The 17840-nt window shown below is 48.5% G+C and overlaps 1 protein-coding gene across 7 annotated transcripts in view; it reads left to right on the top strand.

The window, feature by feature from the left end:
- RFX1 (regulatory factor X1) overlaps window positions 1-17840 on the top strand; it is a 529043-nt gene that overhangs the window by 75297 nt on the left and 435906 nt on the right. For all 7 annotated transcript variants that reach the window (XM_078685660.1, XM_078685656.1, XM_078685642.1 and 4 more), the window contains exon 2: window positions 364-622. In XM_078685660.1, coding sequence (XP_078541786.1) covers window positions 406-622 — 217 coding nt within the window. In that variant the 5' untranslated portion in view covers window positions 364-405. The remainder of the gene's footprint in view (window positions 1-363; window positions 623-17840) is intronic.

The following is a 17840-nucleotide window of genomic DNA, read 5'->3' as shown; positions in this document are numbered from 1 at the left end:
AGAGCTTCCAGTCGAAATGTTATTTATTTTAAGTAACTAAATACACTTGCATACAACGCCAGTTCTTTCGTGCCTGCGTACAGCACTGGTCTCTGATGTGTGCAATTTGTGCTGTGCTAATCGACCTCTAAAGTCATCCGTTCCCTGACTGGTTTACTGTCCTCTTGAGTCTGTAAGTAAAGCTACATTCAGTGCTTGCAGTTTGCTGATTTCCGGTCCAGCTGCTTGATACTTTCGTAGTGAACTGCTCGTGATGTCTGTGAAACGTACAGCTCTCAGGACAGACCCTAAATGTGTATTACATTGAATATGGTGGCCCTGACAAAAATGTAATCTCTTTTTTTTCCCTCTCTCTTTTGGCAGGAAGTTTAAAACCGCATATGTCACCTTGTTCCTTCTGTTGGCATGGCAACCCCAGCCTATGTGACAGAACTACAAGCAGCACAGCAGCCGCAAGCAGCTTCACAGGTGCCACAGCAGCCACAGCAGCAGTATGTCGCAGAGTTGCAGACTATACAGGCACAGAAACAGTTTGTGTCCGAGATCCAGTCCCCACAGCCCCAGTCTGGGCCACAGACTCCTTCCCCGGTGCCCCAGCAGTACATCGTGGTGACAGTATCTGGTAAGGATGAATATATGGTCTTCTTAATCCTTCTTTCAGTTGAGATTGGATCTCAGTGAAAGGAAACTGCACTCTGAAAGCGGCTAGACTTAGGCTACAGCAACATGAAAGGCTTGGAACTATATTACAGTAACAGGAAAACCACAGTGATAGGGTTACAGTGATAGAAATTGTGGAAGAACGGTTTACGATGACAGAAGAAAGGTATTTATTAGCTGTAACTCCTTTTGTAAGCGTTTACTCCTATGGTGGGTGTCATGCTTTTAATGTGGCTGTTGACGATGGGCACCTGGCATAGACATTGGATGTATTTGGTGGATGTTGGGCATGTGCACTGTGGATGTTGATAGAATGGTAGGTATTGTGACTGAAGATTTGGTATAGTTTGGCAGTATGAGCAAAGAAAGTGAGTACTGTTATATATGTAAACCCTGGCTGCAAGTTGTGAGGGTTGGAAGTTTAACAGCACCAGCCCTTGCAGTCTGGTGAGATTTCAGTGTCGTATGCCAAGAGGTGACTTCTACCCCCGACATCCAGCTAGGAAACCAAAAATAATGACACCCAAACCAATCATAGAGAAGGCCTGGATCTAAGAAATAGTTAGCTCGGGAGGTATAGTATCAGAATCTGTGCTGGCCTGACTGAAGGGCAAAATAGAAATTAGAATGTCATAAATCCAAATACTTATGCCCCAGAAACCACTTGAATCCTGCTACATTTCATATCCTCACCAGTCAGAAACTGATGTATTATGGCCTCTGCCCTTTCAGTTTTGCTGACTTATGTCAGTACTGTGTATGGGCAAAGCCTCATTTCAACAATGAGCATTCAGACACTAGGCAACCTGTCTCATATATGCTAGCGACCATGTAATCCTCATCAACCTCCCATTCTGGCTACTCCCAACTTGAGTGCCAACGCTAAATATTGCTTTAATAAATGTGCCCTTAAGGGACACTGAAATGCAGATATAAGCACCTATTATGTGTCTTGTGCATTGCCAGTGGCAATAACCCACCAATTCACTGTCTTATTAAGAAAAGGCATTGGCTTTATATCAGTTACTTGTGGCTACAGCTGTCTTCCACTGCTCTTTTATGATTAATTTATCCATTGTTACACCATCCAAAAATTCTCAATCATTAGGTTAAACACTTTTTTCAAGTGTCCGTCTGGCATAATTTTTGTTAAAGCACTGGAAATAATATTTCTATCAGTGGGGACATCAGTTATGTTGCCTGATGTTATTCTAGCATAACCTAAGAAAGCACAGTTTGAGCCTGTGCACTAGTGCTAGCTTTGATATTTGCCATGGAAAGTAACTCCTTAATGGCGATAAGATCAACTAAGAGAAGTAGTGACTTTCAGGCCATTCAGCAAATGAACATTGTTCACAGGTGCTCATAATGAAAAGGTAGAACTGAGCGGGTACTCTTCTACCATGAGAATTGTTGGATTTTCATGACAATTAGTCCATTATTAATAGTCCACTAACGTGCCTTCTTTCTTTCAAAATCATTGTGATGCATTCACACTTGTGATAAGACTCCAGTTTATGTTCTTGAAAGTATTTTAATACCATTATGGCCAGGGACTACTGGAAACCCCCCTCCCCCCCTTGTGTTAACCAACATTATTAAATTGACATGAGAGGGATTTCTTTGGAGGCGGGGGTCGTACAACCCCCGGCCGTATTTAATAAAACATTAAATAAAATGAAAATTGAAATAAACAATATTTACACAATTGCGCAGAAAACTGTTCATAACATTTGATCACAATTGATATATACAGATATCAGATGGCTAACCTTAACATACTTCTAGTACAAGGTATTTCCTATCCGAATCTAACATATGAACCATAATCATACAAAACTTTCGGGTGTTACTAGGGGCTCATATAAAAATAAACATTTAAATCCTCATCTTCTGTTATTATAACTGGTGCATCCAAGAGTTTTGGGAGCAAACACCCCACTTCCCTTGATTTTCAACCACTGTTGAAAACTACATAAGATACAAGATCTCGGAGCACACAGAGATTATATAAAGTTGTCAAATATGTGAGTCCAAAATTCCACTCCAAAGTAAAGCTGCTTGCAAAAGAAATCTTTTTATTCCACAGAAATCCAATCCTTGTGCCAACGCGTTTCGCCTAGGTTAGAGAAACCTACGGATTCGTCAAGGCTGCACAATGTCAAAATCACTCCTAGAGGTCTTTGTCGGCGTTCCCCTTCTAATTTTGTGCAATATTCAATTTAGCGAGAGATTATTTCGAAGTGCGCCGTGTTGCCCAGTCTATTCGGCCATAAGTAATGGGACTATTTACAACAAGGGGTGGTGAGGGACAGAGTCTCTGAATTAAGCAGAGTACTCTCACCCAGTCAAGAGATCAGGGCTAGATCCAACACCGTTTTTTAGCTCACTGCACCATCCCAGTTTCAGAACCTGGCTGTATGCAAATTAGTCTGTTCCTGTCCCAGTGCATGATGGGAACAGGGCAAACCAAACTACAAAAGCCAATTCTTACACTGGGAAGGAAACTAGCTTCCGGGGACCGGTTTCTGGCATTACAGCCGTCTTCGGCCCGGCTTGCTTGAATCCTGATGGTGCAATGAGCAAGGGACTCAAGTCTGAGTATACCCTTCCACGCTTAGGGTGGACAAAAATATTTACAACAAGGGGTGGTGAGGGACAGAGTCTCTGAATTAAGCAGAATACTCTCACCCAGTCAAGAGATCAGGGCTAGATCCAACACCGTTTTTTAGCTCACTGCACCATCCCAGTTTCAGAACCTGGCTGTATGCAAATTAGTCTGTTCCTGTCCCAGTGCATGATGGGAACAGGGCAAACCAAACTACAAAAGCCAATTCTTACACTGGGAAGGAAACAACCTTCCGGGGACCGGTTTCTGGCATTACAGCCGTCTTCGGCCCGGCTTGCTTGAATCCTGATGGTGCAATGAGCAAGGGACTCATGTCTGAGTATACCCTTCCACGCTTAGGGTGGACAAAAATATTTACAACAAGGGGTGGTGAGGGACCGAGTCTCTTAATTCAGAGACTCTGTCCATCACCACCCCTTGTTGTAAATATAAGTAATGGGACAGCACGCCTCCGGAGTATAAATAAGGTAGAAATAACGTAGAGTGGCGTAAAGAAACGTATTTATGTCATCAGCCGGAGTGATAGTAGGACTTGATTATCCAGTCCAAAATCGTAATTTCCCTCAAAATCCAAAGTCTGTCCGCTGTTCGTGGCGTCCTGCCCGTGTACAGGCATGAACCATAATCGTACAGTAATTACTTTTCTGCGTATCCTATTTGGGCCTACGGCAAGGTCACTAACTGGTATCAGATCCTTATCAATTAACCATGCCCTCCAGTCGGAGTACGCATGTGCAGAGGGCCCGTTTACCGTGAGGGTACCCCCCCCTTCCCCCCACCCCCCGGTTACCCCCGGACGCTCCATTAACTCCATTAAAGGGGCCCTTGCATCTCTGCGCCGTTTACTGACGTCATTGTGCACGTGCGGGGTGGCCAACCAGCCTAGAGAAAGCGTGACTTCCCCCTCCCCCGCACCCATCCAGCCAACCGGCTGTACTGCCCCTGGAGTTCTAGGAGAGACCACTTGTCCCTCCCCTTGGGCGACCCCATTTAAGAATGGCACCGCCCTCTACAGACCTTAAATTTACTGCTCACCAATCATGACCTTACCGCCTGACCAAGGAATAGCAATAAATACGACGATTGATGACCTGTAAACGGGGTAAAGTTCTAAGGAACAAAGCATATTAGAACGATACACTTGTCATCCATATACATTTGGAACAAACATGCGAACAACCTTCATGAACACAATACCAATCATCTGCTTTAGGGGATGGTGGGTGAGGAAAAAGAATTACAGCCTCCTGGAGGCTGGGGGGGCTGGCCATGGAACACGGGGTCAAAGAGGCAGACTCCCCTGCTCCCCGGCCCTTTAATCCCTCACTAGTCAGGCCGGTTCTAACCGGCCTGGCCTTACCTCCACTTCCGGGTCACTGAGGAACCTCGCGACCAATCTGCGAGAAGGTGCGCCCGCCGCGTCATTGTGACGGGACGGGGCGCGCCCCACCACAGAATACGGGTGGGGGCCGGTGCGCCTGCCATACTTACAGCCGGGCAGATGCCGGGCCGGCTTTCTCTATGGCCAGGGACTACCGGAACACCCCTTGTGTTAACCAACATTATTAAATTGACATGAGAGGGATTGCTTTGGAGGCGGGGGGTTGTACAACCTCCGGCCGTATTTATTAAAACATAAAATAAAATGAACATTGAAATAAACAATATTTACACAATTACGCAGAAAACTTTTCATAACATTTGATTACAATTGATATATACATATATCAGATGGCTAACCTTAACATACTTCTAGTACAAGGTATTTCCTATCCGAATCTAACATATGAACCATATTCATACAGTAATTACTTTTCTGCGTATCCTATTTGGGCCTACGGCAAGGTCACTAACTTGAATCAGATCCTTATCAATTAACCAGGCCCTCCAGTCGGAGTGCGCATGCGCAGAAGGCCCGTTTACTGTGAGGGTACTCCCCCCCGCCCCCCCGTTTACCCCCCCGTACTCTCTATTAAATCCATTAAAGGGGCCCTTGCATCTCTGCTCCGTTTACTGACGTCATTGGGCATGTGCGGGGTGGCCAACCAGCCTAGGGAAAGCGTGACTCCCCCCACACCCACCCAGCCAACCGGCTGTACTGTCCCTGGAGTTCAAGGAGAGACCCCTTGTCCCTCTCCTTGGGCGACCGCATTCAAGAATGGCGCCGCCCTCCAAGGACCATAATTTAATGCTCACCAATCATGACCTTACCGCCACAGGCCAGCGTAGTTGACCGACTATCTGCCCCCCCCTACCCTGCTACACTGAACGGTCATGCCCTGCCCTTAAAACTCACTAGCCAAGCCATTATATTTTCCAACAGGATTTCGTTACCTATCCTAGTCAGGTGGACCCCATTTTTTAAGAAGCACAGTTCCCCCCTGATACACCCATGCGCGATCGTCTGTAGCTGAGGGGACCTGAACAATTTCTCTATTTTATTCTTGATCCTTCTTACTGAGTGATTCAACGCTTTCACAGAATCTCCCCCCTCCATTTAAATCTGGGTACCATCTGAGACCAAACTATGGTGCAGCCCTGGCACGTCTTAGCTAACCACCCGACTTCAGAGATTATGTCCTCCATCAAGCCTCTTCTACCCAGATTCACCAGATCGTTCCCACCCAAGTGTAAGATAACTATCCTGGGTGGAGCCCCGTGTCTACTCAACAGATCCGTAACGAAACCCCTGAACTGACTATGGCATAAACCCCCCTTTCCATGGAAAGATACCCTAAAACCGTCCTGCTCAGCTCTGTGTCTATAATTTCCTGAAAGAAAAACTGAACTCATGCGTCTTACATTCGAATGACCAATGACCCAAACAACATGTGCTCCTGCTTCCTGTGGATGTGCCCGTCGTTGTGATGTATCTTGTTGCTGGTGCGCCGACGCCAGTTTCCCCCCTACGTGACAGGTTTGAGAAACTGAAATGTAAGCAGAAGATGGGACAGGCATCAGTACAAGTCAGAAATGCCACACTCACAACATGTGTAGCCGCACATAGCGCTTATAACAATTGGAGGACCACCTCCCAATTTTCTTCACACTGTTGCTGTGCAAACCTCTAGCTGTTGCTTCTGTGGCAGCCCCTATTCTGAAGAAATGTGTTCCAAAGCTCTTTGGTTCCAAACCTGTCCTGTCTATTGCCATGTCCAAAACTCTTTTGAACTGGAATCTGGTAAGTGGGGTACCTTCAGCATGTATCAGCAGTGCTCCACCCCTTGCGATATTCCTCTGTCGGAGGAATGCTTCTAGCTGAGTCACAGGGCAGCAAGGATTATCCTGTGCGTGGTGAAGTACTATCCTTTCGCCAAGGGCTTCCTGATCTGTTTTGGATTTTCTAATGGGTATTAGTAAAGTGTCGCCCTGTACCCTTGCATGTTCCAGCTGCAGCCCTCCTTGCACGTACTGCTTATTGCACGACACCAGCGCCCCTATCTTAAAGGCTCCATAAAAAGCCAGTGAAAAAGAGGCTCTGAATACCAACACTTCCCCTGTTGAGCTGCAAATGCCACCAAGAGCTGCTAGCAGTGATGTCAGTAGCTCTATCCCAATTGGGCGTCTTGTGTCTGACCCCTGGAGGCGCCGCCACCCCTTCAGTGCCTTTCTAACAATAAAACTATTCGTGGGATCCCTGCTGTCCTTGATTTGTGCGAAGAAAGAGATTGCTGCTACATGTCGCCTGGCTGTTGCCGCAGAGCGCCCCTCCTTATTCAAAGTATCCAAATACCGGAGGAATGCCCCTGTCTCATGCCAGCTGTCTACCCAATACTGCCCCAAAAAAGAGCAGTAAGACCAAAACACCCCTTCGTAAGCTTTCCTGGTTTTGGGAGCTAGGTTAGCTGTCACAAGGTTCTGTAGCTGGGGGCACCAATCTGCCAGAGTACTTCTGATAGATACATCTGCCGTGTGGATTCCTCACCTTGTGAATACCCCCTTGCGTCAGCAACATTCGGAAATTCTTTTTTCGTAGCCTCGCGCCGACGTGGACTCCTGACGTCATAGAGACACGACCTCGCTCGCGACTCCGCTGACGTCACCGACGCCTATAATAGGCCCACGCCGGCGTGATGACATCAGTTCCCTTTTTTCCGCGTCGTCGACGCTAACGGTTATCGGGAATCTCTGTAGCCAACAGATACTTTGTTGTCTTTATTATTAACATTTTCTGCGTCTCTGTATCCTGTCTCTTCGACAATGTCTTCAAAAAAGACCGGCTTCAAGCCCTGCAGAGAATGCGGCAAAATGATATCCATTACCGACCCACACAGCGACTGCATCTGGTGCTTGAGCTCGGACCATGATGTGGAGGACTGCTCTTCGTGTAAGAAGATGAACCCGAAGGCCCTGAGAGAGAGAGAGGCGAAGCTCCTGGTGGCTAAAATGAAAGCTGGAAAAGGAAAATCGTCGAAGTCTCGTTCTCGAAGGGCGAGGTCGAAGTCGAGATCGAGGTCCAGGTCTAGATCTAGAGGAAGGTCGTCTTCGAAGTCGGCTTCGGACCATGTTTCGAAGAAGAGGAAACATAAAAAGAGGAGACATGAGTCCCGACGTCGTTCTGGTAAGGAGTCGGGGTCGAGGTCGAGGTCACCGAAGGTTCGTTCGAAGGTGGTGACCATTGAAGTTTCGGATCCAGAACCTGAAGGTGAGGCTTCCCCTTCTGAGTCACGGGCGCCGTCTCCGGCTCCGTCTCCGACTCCGAATCCGGCTCCGAATCCATCTCCGGCGCCGTCCCCGGTCCGAGATGAGGAGGAGCCTCATGAGGATGAGGGTTCCGAGCCCTTAAGCGAGCCGAATCCGAACGCTCCTCGAGACAGGCCTGAAGGTTTTCATCCACCATTTCCTGCCCCAGGCCAGGACCCTTCTGCGTTTCTCAACGCGATGTATGGAGTCTTTTCGAGGTCATGGTACCCCTCTGGTGCACCTTCGGGTCCCATGGGTCCTTTGGCGTTTAACTTAGGAGTCCCTCACTCCTACCCTCCGGCTCCGTTTATGCCTTACATGCCGGCTCCGACGCCGCCGTGGCATTTTCCGGCTCCACCGAAGCCGTCGACGCCGGTTCCGGCTTCGCCAGCTCCGGGTCGACCTAGAACACATCCCGCTGAACCTGCGGATTCGATCCCGACGTCGATTCCGAATCCGTCGGAGCCGATGGTGGATCCGAGGGCAAAACGGGTCAAGATGAGATCCAGAAGAGAGGCTCAGCGCCTTCTGGAGGAAAGGAGGTTTTTGGACTCACAATCTGATCTCGAGGAGGGTGAGTTGGATGAAGATACTTTTGAAGATTTGGCAGAAGCAGGAAGCCTGGATTTCTCTCCAGAGTGGGAGTTACCATCAGGTTCTAGTACTCCTTCTAAGGACATTCAACCCTACCATTTGATTATGAGAAAGGCTGCCAGTCTGCTTAAGTTGACTTTGCCTACGGCAGAATTCAAATCTAATATTCTGACTGAAGTACTCCATTCTCCGAGTTCAGTGGTGGAACCTCTTCTTCCTTTCAATGAGGCTCTAACAGAGCCCATTCTGGAGGTGTGGAAAAAGCCTTTGTCTGCTCCAGCTGTCTCTAAAAGTGTAGCCAGAAGATACAGGGTTGCCCCTGATGATCCTGCCTTTTTAACCTCTCACCCTTCACCGGAGAGTTTGATCATTCAGGCTGCATGCTCCAAAAAGAACATTAGTGCTTTCCCTCAGGTTCCTTTTGAGAAGGAAGCAAAGAAGCAGGATCAGGTGGCAAAGAAGTCCTTCTCCTCTGCCAGTATGGCATTGAAGTCATCAAATGCCACTTGCTTGATGGGGAGATATTTACACGCTCTGATGGACTCTTTACATGTTCTGGTTCCAAAAGTTCCTGATGACAGCAGGAAGGATTTTGAGGAAGTCATCTCTGACGCTCAGGCGGCGGCTCGCCAGGTCATTCAGAGCGGTTTGGATACTGTAGACTCTGTGGCGCGCATTATGGGCACTGCTGTCGCTACTAGGAGGTCTGCCTGGTTGAAATCCTCTGACTTTTCGGCTGATGTTCAGGCGACATTATTAGATCTTCCTTTCGATGGTTCAGGCCTTTTTGGGAAGAAGGCTGATGCGGCCCTTGAGAGGTTTAAAGATTGCAAGGCGACTGCTAAATCCCTGGGTCTCCAAATGAGAGGTTCTTCAACTGGCAGAAGATTCAGAGGTTTTGGCCGTCCTGCCTTTCGGAATTCCTGGCAAGGCCAGCAGCAGCAGCAGCAACAACAGCAGCAGCAAAACTCCTTATACAGGTCCTACAGGGGAAAGCAAAGAGTGCGTCCTCGTGGACGTCAGATCTCTTCCTCCTCCACTTCCTCCAACCCTCCTGCCCCTGAGAAGCAGCCCTAGATCCGACATTCAGGATCATGTGGGTCCGGTTGGGGGCCGGCTTACCCATTTTCTACAGGATTGGGAATCGGTTACGTCAGATCTTTGGGTTCTCAATCTTGTAGAAAATGGGTATGCCCTTCCCTTTCGGGAATTCCCTCCCAATTTCCCTCCTTGCCAAGGGTATTGCTCCGAGGAGCATCTGTCTCTTCTGCAAGAGGAAGTTTTAACTCTGATAAGAAAGGGTGCGATAGAGGTGGTCCCAGAGCAGGAAAGGGGTCAGGGATGCTACTCCCGGTATTTCCTGATTCCGAAGAAGGATGGCAGGCTTCGTCCAATCCTGGATCTCAGGATCTTGAATCTCTATCTGAAACAGGAGAAATTCAAGATGCTCACCCTTGCTCAGGTTCTTCAAGCGCTGCAAGAAGAAGACTGGATGGTGTCACTCGACTTGCAGGATGCTTACTTTCACATCCCAATCCTGAAGTCGCACAGGAGGTATCTCCGTTTTACGGTGGGATCGCAGCACTACCAGTTTGCGGTCCTTCCGTTTGGACTTACTACTGCGCCTCGAGTCTTCACCAAGGTGATGGCAGTGGTGGCGGCACATCTCAGAAGGTCAGGGATTCCGGTATTCCCTTATTTAGACGACTGGCTGATCAAAGCGGAGTCGTCAGAGAGAGTGCTCCATCATTTGCGGGAGACAACCCAGTTGTTGTACAGGTTGGGTTTTTCAATAAATGTACCCAAGTCTCACCTGGTGCCCTCCCAGCGCAACCTGTTCATAGGTGCGGTACTGGACACAACCGTATGTCGTGCATTCCCTCCCCCTCAAAGGATTCGCGACATACGGGAGATGATTCCTTTGTTTTACAATGGAGCGGTCGTTCCAGTCCTGAAGGTCCTTCGCCTGCTCGGTCTGATGGCTTCATGCATTCTGTTGGTCAACCATGCACGCTGGCACATGAGGGCGCTCCAGTGGTGTCTCCGCAGGCAGTGGTATCAGCACAGCGGAGACCTCAGGGAGTCAGTGAGGATCTCCAGAGAAGCTGCAGCGGATCTGTCTTGGTGGGGCGTGGAAGGCAATCTGTCCCAAGGAAAGCCTTTTCAACTTCCCCCATCGGTGGCCACGGTGATAACGGATGCATCCACTCTCGGGTGGGGTGCTCATCTGGGGGATCTGGAGGTCAAAGGCCTTTGGTCTCCAGAGGAAAGGTTGCTTCACATCAACCTTCTAGAATTGCGGGCGATACGTTTGGCGCTCAAGGCCTTCCTCCCTTCCCTTCGCAGTCAGTCTGTTCAAGTCCTGACGGACAACACGACTGCGATGTGGTACATCAACAAGCAGGGAGGAGTAGGGTCGCAGTGTCTCTGCAGAGAGGCTCTGCGTCTCTGGTCCTGGGTTCAGGACCATCAGATTTGCCTGATGGCAAATCATCTGGCCGGTGTTCTGAACGTTCGTGCAGACAGTCTCAGTCGGCAGTTCTCTGCCGACCACGAGTGGAGGCTGCACCCGGAGGTGGTTCACGACATCTTTCAGATGTGGGGGACTCCTCGGGTGGACCTGTTTGCCACTCGCGAGAATGCGCACTGCCTGTCGTTCTGCAGTCTCCAGTATCCGATGCAAGGAGCCTTGGGGGACGCGTTTCAGTTGAGTTGGAAAGATCAACTCCTTTACGCGTTTCCCCCCATACCCTTGATTCCTCGGGTTCTGAGGAAGATTCGCCAAGACCGGGCCCAAGTCATATTGGTCGCTCCGGATTGGCCAAGAAGGGTGTGGTATACAGATCTACTCCACCTCTCCTCTCACCCGCCGCTCCGTCTCCCTCTCAGGGCAGACCTCCTCTCTCTGATGGAGGGGCAGGTTTTACACCCCCACCTCCAGACATTGCACCTTCATGCCTGGAGATTGAGCGGGGCAACCTGAATTCCTTTTCCCTCCCGCCTGACGTTGTGGATGTCATCTTGTCAGCCAGGCGTGACTCCACTAAGTCCATCTATTCTTATAGATGGGCGAAATTTGTCACGTGGTGTGGGGAAAGGTCTGTTGATCCTTTGAGGGCCCATTTGTCTAATGTTCTACAATTTGCTCTTTCTTTGGCGCGGCAGGGTCTGGCGGTTGCCACGGTAAAGGGTTACCTGTCGGCGCTGTCGGCTTTTCTCTGTTTGCCTGACCAGCCCTCTCTTTTTAAGTCTCCTGTGGTCTTAAGGTTTTTGAAGGGTCTTACTAATATGTTCCCTCCTTCACCTTTCATTGTGCCTCAGTGGGATTTAAATCTTGTATTGACCTTTTTGATGGGGGCTCCCTTTGAGCCTCTCCACAAATGTCCCATGAGGCTTCTTACCCTTAAGACAGTCTTCTTGGTGGCAATAACCTCGGCAAGGAGGGTTAGTGAGCTTCAAGCTCTTAGCTCCAAGCCCCCATTCCTGACCATTCATGTTGATAGAATGGTTCTTAGGACCAGGGCTGCTTTTCTGCCTAAGGTGGTAACTCCCTTCCATCTAGGACAGTCCATTACCCTACCTACCTTCTATCCTCCCCCTCACCCTTCCAAGGAGGAGGAGAGACTGCACCGTCTGGACCCTAAGAGGGCGGTGTCCTTTTACTTGGACAGATCCAAGGACTTTCGCTTGGAGGACCAGCTCTTCGTCGGATTTGCTGGCTGCAAGAAAGGAAGGGCGGTCCATAAAAGGACTTTATCGAGATGGATCGTCCTCTGCATAAAGATCTGCTACTCTTTGGCCGGTAAGGAACCACCAGAGGGTATAAGGGCTCATTCAACTAGAGCTAAGTCTTCAACCTCAGCATTGGCTAGAGGTGTGCCTGTGGAGGATATTTGTAGGGCGGCGACTTGGTCTTCCCTCCACACTTTCGCGAAGCATTACTGCTTGGATTCCGAAGTGAGGAGGGACGGCCATTTTGCGCGCTCTGTCCTTCAGGATTTCCTGGTTTAGAAGAGTGGACACCCTCCTCCGGGAGTGGGGACTGCTGTGGGACTCTATTCACAAGGTGAGGAATCCACACGGCAGATGTATCTATCAGAAGAACAAGTTACTTACCTTCGGTAACGCTTTTTCTGGTAGATACTATATCTGCCTGTGGATTCCTCACCGACCCACCCGCCTCCCCGTTGTCCACTCTTCTATGCCAGAGTTACTGTAGTGTAATATATATATATATTTTATTGTCAAGGAAATGTTTCAGTTGCTTTCCTGCTTTTGCTTAACACTGTGTGTTTTGCCTTGAGTACTGTGTACTGTGTATACTTGTATATTTCTACTGTCATTGGTCCGTCCGTGTGCCTCGATGGCACGGAAAAAAGGGCGGAACTGATGTCATCACGCCGGCGTGGGCCTATTATAGGCGTCGGTGACGTCAGCGGAGTCGCGAGCGAGGTCGTGTCTCTATGACGTCAGGAGTCCACGTCGGCGCGAGGCTACGAAAAAAGAATTTCCGAATGTTGCTGACGCAAGGGGGTATTCACAAGGTGAGGAATCCACAGGCAGATATAGTATCTACCAGAAAAAGCGTTACCGAAGGTAAGTAACTTGTTCTTCCGGGAAGAATGTTGGAGTTGCCTCCGCAGAGGGTAGATGTTCCCTGAAAACCTACATCTTGAAGCGAGAGAGTGCGTCAGCTGCATTGTTCAACACCCCTGGGACATGATTTGCCTTAAACTGTATGTTTAATTTCATACACAACAATACTATTTCTTTCAGCAGGTGGAGAATCATTTTACACCGTGCAGCCTGTTGGTTGATGCATTCTACCACCGTCATGTTATCTGACCAGAAAATCACAGATTGATTACGGAGATGATGCGGCCAAACAGTCCGTGCCACCCAGATAGGAAACAGTTCCAGGAAACTAATGTTGGCTGTTACACCTTTCTCCACCCACCACTCCGGCCAATGTTGTGCCACCCATTCGCCCCCAAGTATGGCACCAAATCCCAAACTGCCCACAGCGTCCGTCCATAAACCCGACTCTGCAGAAGTGGTGGGAGGAACGGGCCACACTACCCTGCCATTGAAACCCTCCAGAAATGCCATCCAAATACGCATGTCCTGGCAGACCTCAGACGACAGTCTTGTGTGATGGTGTTTTTCTTGGAGGCCTGTTATGGCCTGTGAGATGGAGCGGGAAAATGGTTGCGCCATAGGTATGACTCTTAGTGTAAAGTTCACCTGACCCACTCTCTGTTGCAGCTGATGTATGGTTACTTTATCTTTTACCAAGCATTGTTGCAGTGCTGCTCTAAATTTCACAATTTTTTCTTCAGGTAACCGGAAACACCCCTGTACTGAGTCCAATTCAATGCCTAAAAGTTCTATTGTGGTTGCTGGACCCACCGTCTTCCCTGGTGCCAGAGGAACCCCGAAGGTACGCATGAGCACGCAAAATTCCTGCAATGCCCAAGCGCACTCCCGGAAGCCAGCTGACCCCAGAAAGAGAAAGTCATCCAGATAATGCATGACATATTGGTGCCCTGTCACCTGTCAAGCGCAGGAAACAGAGCAACCCATGGGCATACACATATCCATGTAGAATTTGTCCTGAAATTTAAAGCCCAGAAGGTGGTGATCCAGAGGATGTACAGGCAGCAGCCGAAAGGCCGACTCAATATCTGATTTGGCTAGCACGACCCCGGGGCCCAGAACCCTTAGCATATCCACTGCCTGGTCAAAGGAGGCATACTTCACGCTACAGGTTTCCTCATTGATGGCGTCATTCAATGAATTACGTCTAGGGGCTGACAGATTGTAAATCAACCTGAACTCCCCCTCCTCTTTCTTCGGGACCACTCCAAGGGGTGAGCAAACAAAAGTGTGCACAGGGATGTGATCAAAAGGACCAGCTTTTCTGCCCAAGCGTAGTTCTTTTTCAATGTTTGCTGCTGCCACCCCCGGATTGGTCCTTACAGAAAGCTGATTTTTACACTCAGGTGTCCCTATGTAATCAAATGCAGGAATCCTGAAGCCATGCAAAAAACCTTCTTGTAAAATCCTAGCCGTTGCATGATCTGGGTATCTGTTTAACCAAGGGGTCATAGCCATACCGTTGATGGGTGAGTGTGTTACAAGTTGTGTCCCCTCCTAACTTCTGTTTCTTCTTTCCCCTATACCCTGAATTTTTTGAGGTATTGGGTGTGAAGGGTTGTTGCAGATAGCACATGCGTGCCTGAACTTACAAGTGCCTTGTGCCCTGGTGCATGTCCGTCTATTAAAATCCCAACATGTCCCCTTCCGTCCCCCCGTTCCCTGGACTAGGGGCAGTGCCCATGTTTTGGGATGGCCAAAAGGGTTGAGACGCATGAAATGTGTGACCCTTGTTCGAGTGCTGCGTTACGTTACCCGGCTGCCCTGGCCCAAACTGATCCAACCATGAAAGCGTATCAACTCGGTCCCAGGAAAGTGATGGTTCAACTGCCTTGGCCTTCCTGAAATTCATGTCATAATCCTTCCACCCTACGCCCCCATATTTGTCATAGTACATAGTAATCCTGCTCTGGTAACAAGCCATCTCTGCTTGTAAGTTAGCTGAACGCTCAGTTATTATTCAGACCCTCCAGGATTTCGCGATATCGAGGTTTGCCGCGAAATCGGCACTTTTGTAAAAATGCCGCGATTTTTACAAAAGTGCCCGCGAAATCGGCACTTTTGTAAAAATGCCGCGATTTTTACAAAAGTGCCAGCGAAATCCAGATGTCCATTGCTGCATCCATGCTGCCTGTTACACACTAATTTCATTTTGAAAGTACGGAGAACAAATATGTATTTTGTTGAAACACACGAGCACAGCTAATATAGCAAACACTTTGCAAATACGGCGATTGTTTTTTAATCCGTGAACAGTAAAATATGGGCAATATTAATCAAATGTCATAAACTCTGAGACAGAAGCACGTGTTTCTCAAATGCTTTATGCCTATTCACGATGAAGGCAGATAAGACGATCTAAACACCTGTGACACCCAGAGCGCCACTTCCTCCACCTAGAAGGGATACCGGTGGCCTGTAAAATTCATTTTTCCATGATTCTACAGTCTCAGGTCACCGGAGGAAGACTTGAAGGAACCCTTTCCAACTGATCACTAACAGGAAATGACGACTTTCGTGCTATAGTGCTCCTAACTGGCGCAGAGCTCTGCCAGCAGAACTAACCTTCGAGTCACATAGACAGTAAAGGCTGCCGCATTAAACGCCAGAGCTATCTCTTGGGTTACAAGAGAACTGGTGGAAAAGTGTGGTGTATTCCCAATTACGCCCATGCAAAAGCAATTCTATCTACATTTATGTAGTGAAAAATCGTGCTTGTGAAAATGCCTTCAGATTAACTGGACTTTTTTCTCCATGTGGAAAACATCCTTCTGTGAGGAAAAAAAACCCTTGTTGCGCTGTGATATATTATGAGTATTAGCAGGGCTTTAAGTGGGATGAAAATACGGGGGTCTCTCAAAGGGGCGTGGTCGATGTAATTAAGGGCGTGGCTTTAAAACACTTACTCTAAAAATCTGTGCTTAGCATAGTGTGCCACCCAACTTGTATTTTGGTGTTTCTATCATTGCAACCAGATATGTGATACAATAAGTAACATCATACCCACAACAAGTCAGGACTATTGGCTTTGTCAATGGTTATTATTTGCATAAGATATATAATTTGCAACTATGGCTTGTTACATATAATATTGAAAAAGCTTCCGCTTAAAGCCCTGGTGACGCCACAATGTTGCTGCTCTTTCGTTTCAAGAAGAGGAGGGAAATCCAGAAAGAAAATGACTCTTTAAAGGATTTCCCCCCGCCACAACGCTCACCTGGCATGACGTCAGTAACTTCTCCTCTAGTCAGACCCTCCAGGATTTTGCGATTTTGCAGTTTGCCGCGAAATCAGCACTTTTGTAAAAATGCCACGATTTTTACAAAAGTGCCCACTAAGATATCTGTGTTTGTTGTAGGAAAAACTGCCAAATGAAATGCCGCAAAATGTCCATATTTGTGCCGCTAAATTTCCATTTTTGTGCCGCTAAATTTGCTAATCCATGCCGCTATATCCTGGGGGGTCTGATTATTGCCATAAATACAGAAAAGGCCCTAATCCAGTTGCTCAAATTCTCCTCCACCCTGAATTTCAACAGTTCAGCGTGCCATTCACTAGGAGGCATCCAATCTTTCTGTTTCCTAGAATATTCCATTTCCCTGTTGTTAGACCTGACACCCTTGGCGTGGTTTTTCCCCCATCTTTTTGCCTCTGACTCATGTATTTTTGATGCTGTGCTGGATTTCGTTTTTACTGGTTTAGATGCTTTGGACACTCTGCCACTGCTGATCAGTGCCAGAGTGTAAGTGCTCCCTCTGTAAATTGTCATATTGATTGAATATACCTGATTGGCATATTTGTATCACCATGAAGTCCCTAGTAAAGTGCACTGTGTGTGCCAGGGCTGGTGATGACAGATGCTACTAGTGGGCCTGCAGCGCAGATTGCGTCACCCACATGAGTAGCCCTAAAATGGTGTCTCAGGCCTGCCAGCGCAGGGCCTGTGTGCAGTCAGTGGACTGCCCTGTCCCCCTAGCCAGTGTCTCCACTGGCTGGGCCTAACCCTTCCCTGTCTGTGCACATCAGTCACCCCTATGGAAGGCTCAAGGTACCCCCCTGGGCAGGGTGCAGTGTATGGATAAGGTAGAGCAGGTACTAGTGCAGGTCACATGCTCTGGTAGTGAGCGGCAGCCATTTTGTGCGCTCACTGCTGTAAGGCTATCTTGCTCCATAGAATAACATGGGGGAGGCTGGTCCCAATGGATACCAGCCTATCTTCTCATAGGAACAAGATGGGACATAAGTGAAAGATATCCCTGAACTCAGAATTTAATAACACATCTTTTAGTGAAGGTTGTTTTTGGATCCTGTGTTTGAGAATAGTACTTTTAGAAAGTGGCTGTTCTCTTGTCTAAAACCTTTCTGTGTGCCTGGGCCTGCTTGTGGATTGACTGTCCGGTCTGGGTGTGACAGGGGCTGCAGAGCCCCCGGAGGGAGGGGGTCGGAGTCAGCCCATGGATGAAAGGCCACATCTGCTGCCAGGGAGGCGGGAGGAGAAAGCGCCTGATAGTGCCGGGCTGTGCCTGCCTGACCACCATGCTGGCCCCCCCTCCTGCCGGCCAAACTGTCAACTCTGACCCTGATGCTGACAGGAGACGGAAACCAGAAACACCCAGCG

The sequence above is a fragment of the Lissotriton helveticus genome, chromosome 1_1 (genome assembly GCF_964261635.1).
Source record: "Lissotriton helveticus chromosome 1_1, aLisHel1.1, whole genome shotgun sequence".
Classification (NCBI taxonomy): Eukaryota; Metazoa; Chordata; class Amphibia; order Caudata; family Salamandridae; genus Lissotriton; species Lissotriton helveticus.
The sequence above is the reverse complement of the archived record's forward strand: the minus strand, read 5'-3'. Positions and strand labels throughout refer to the sequence as shown.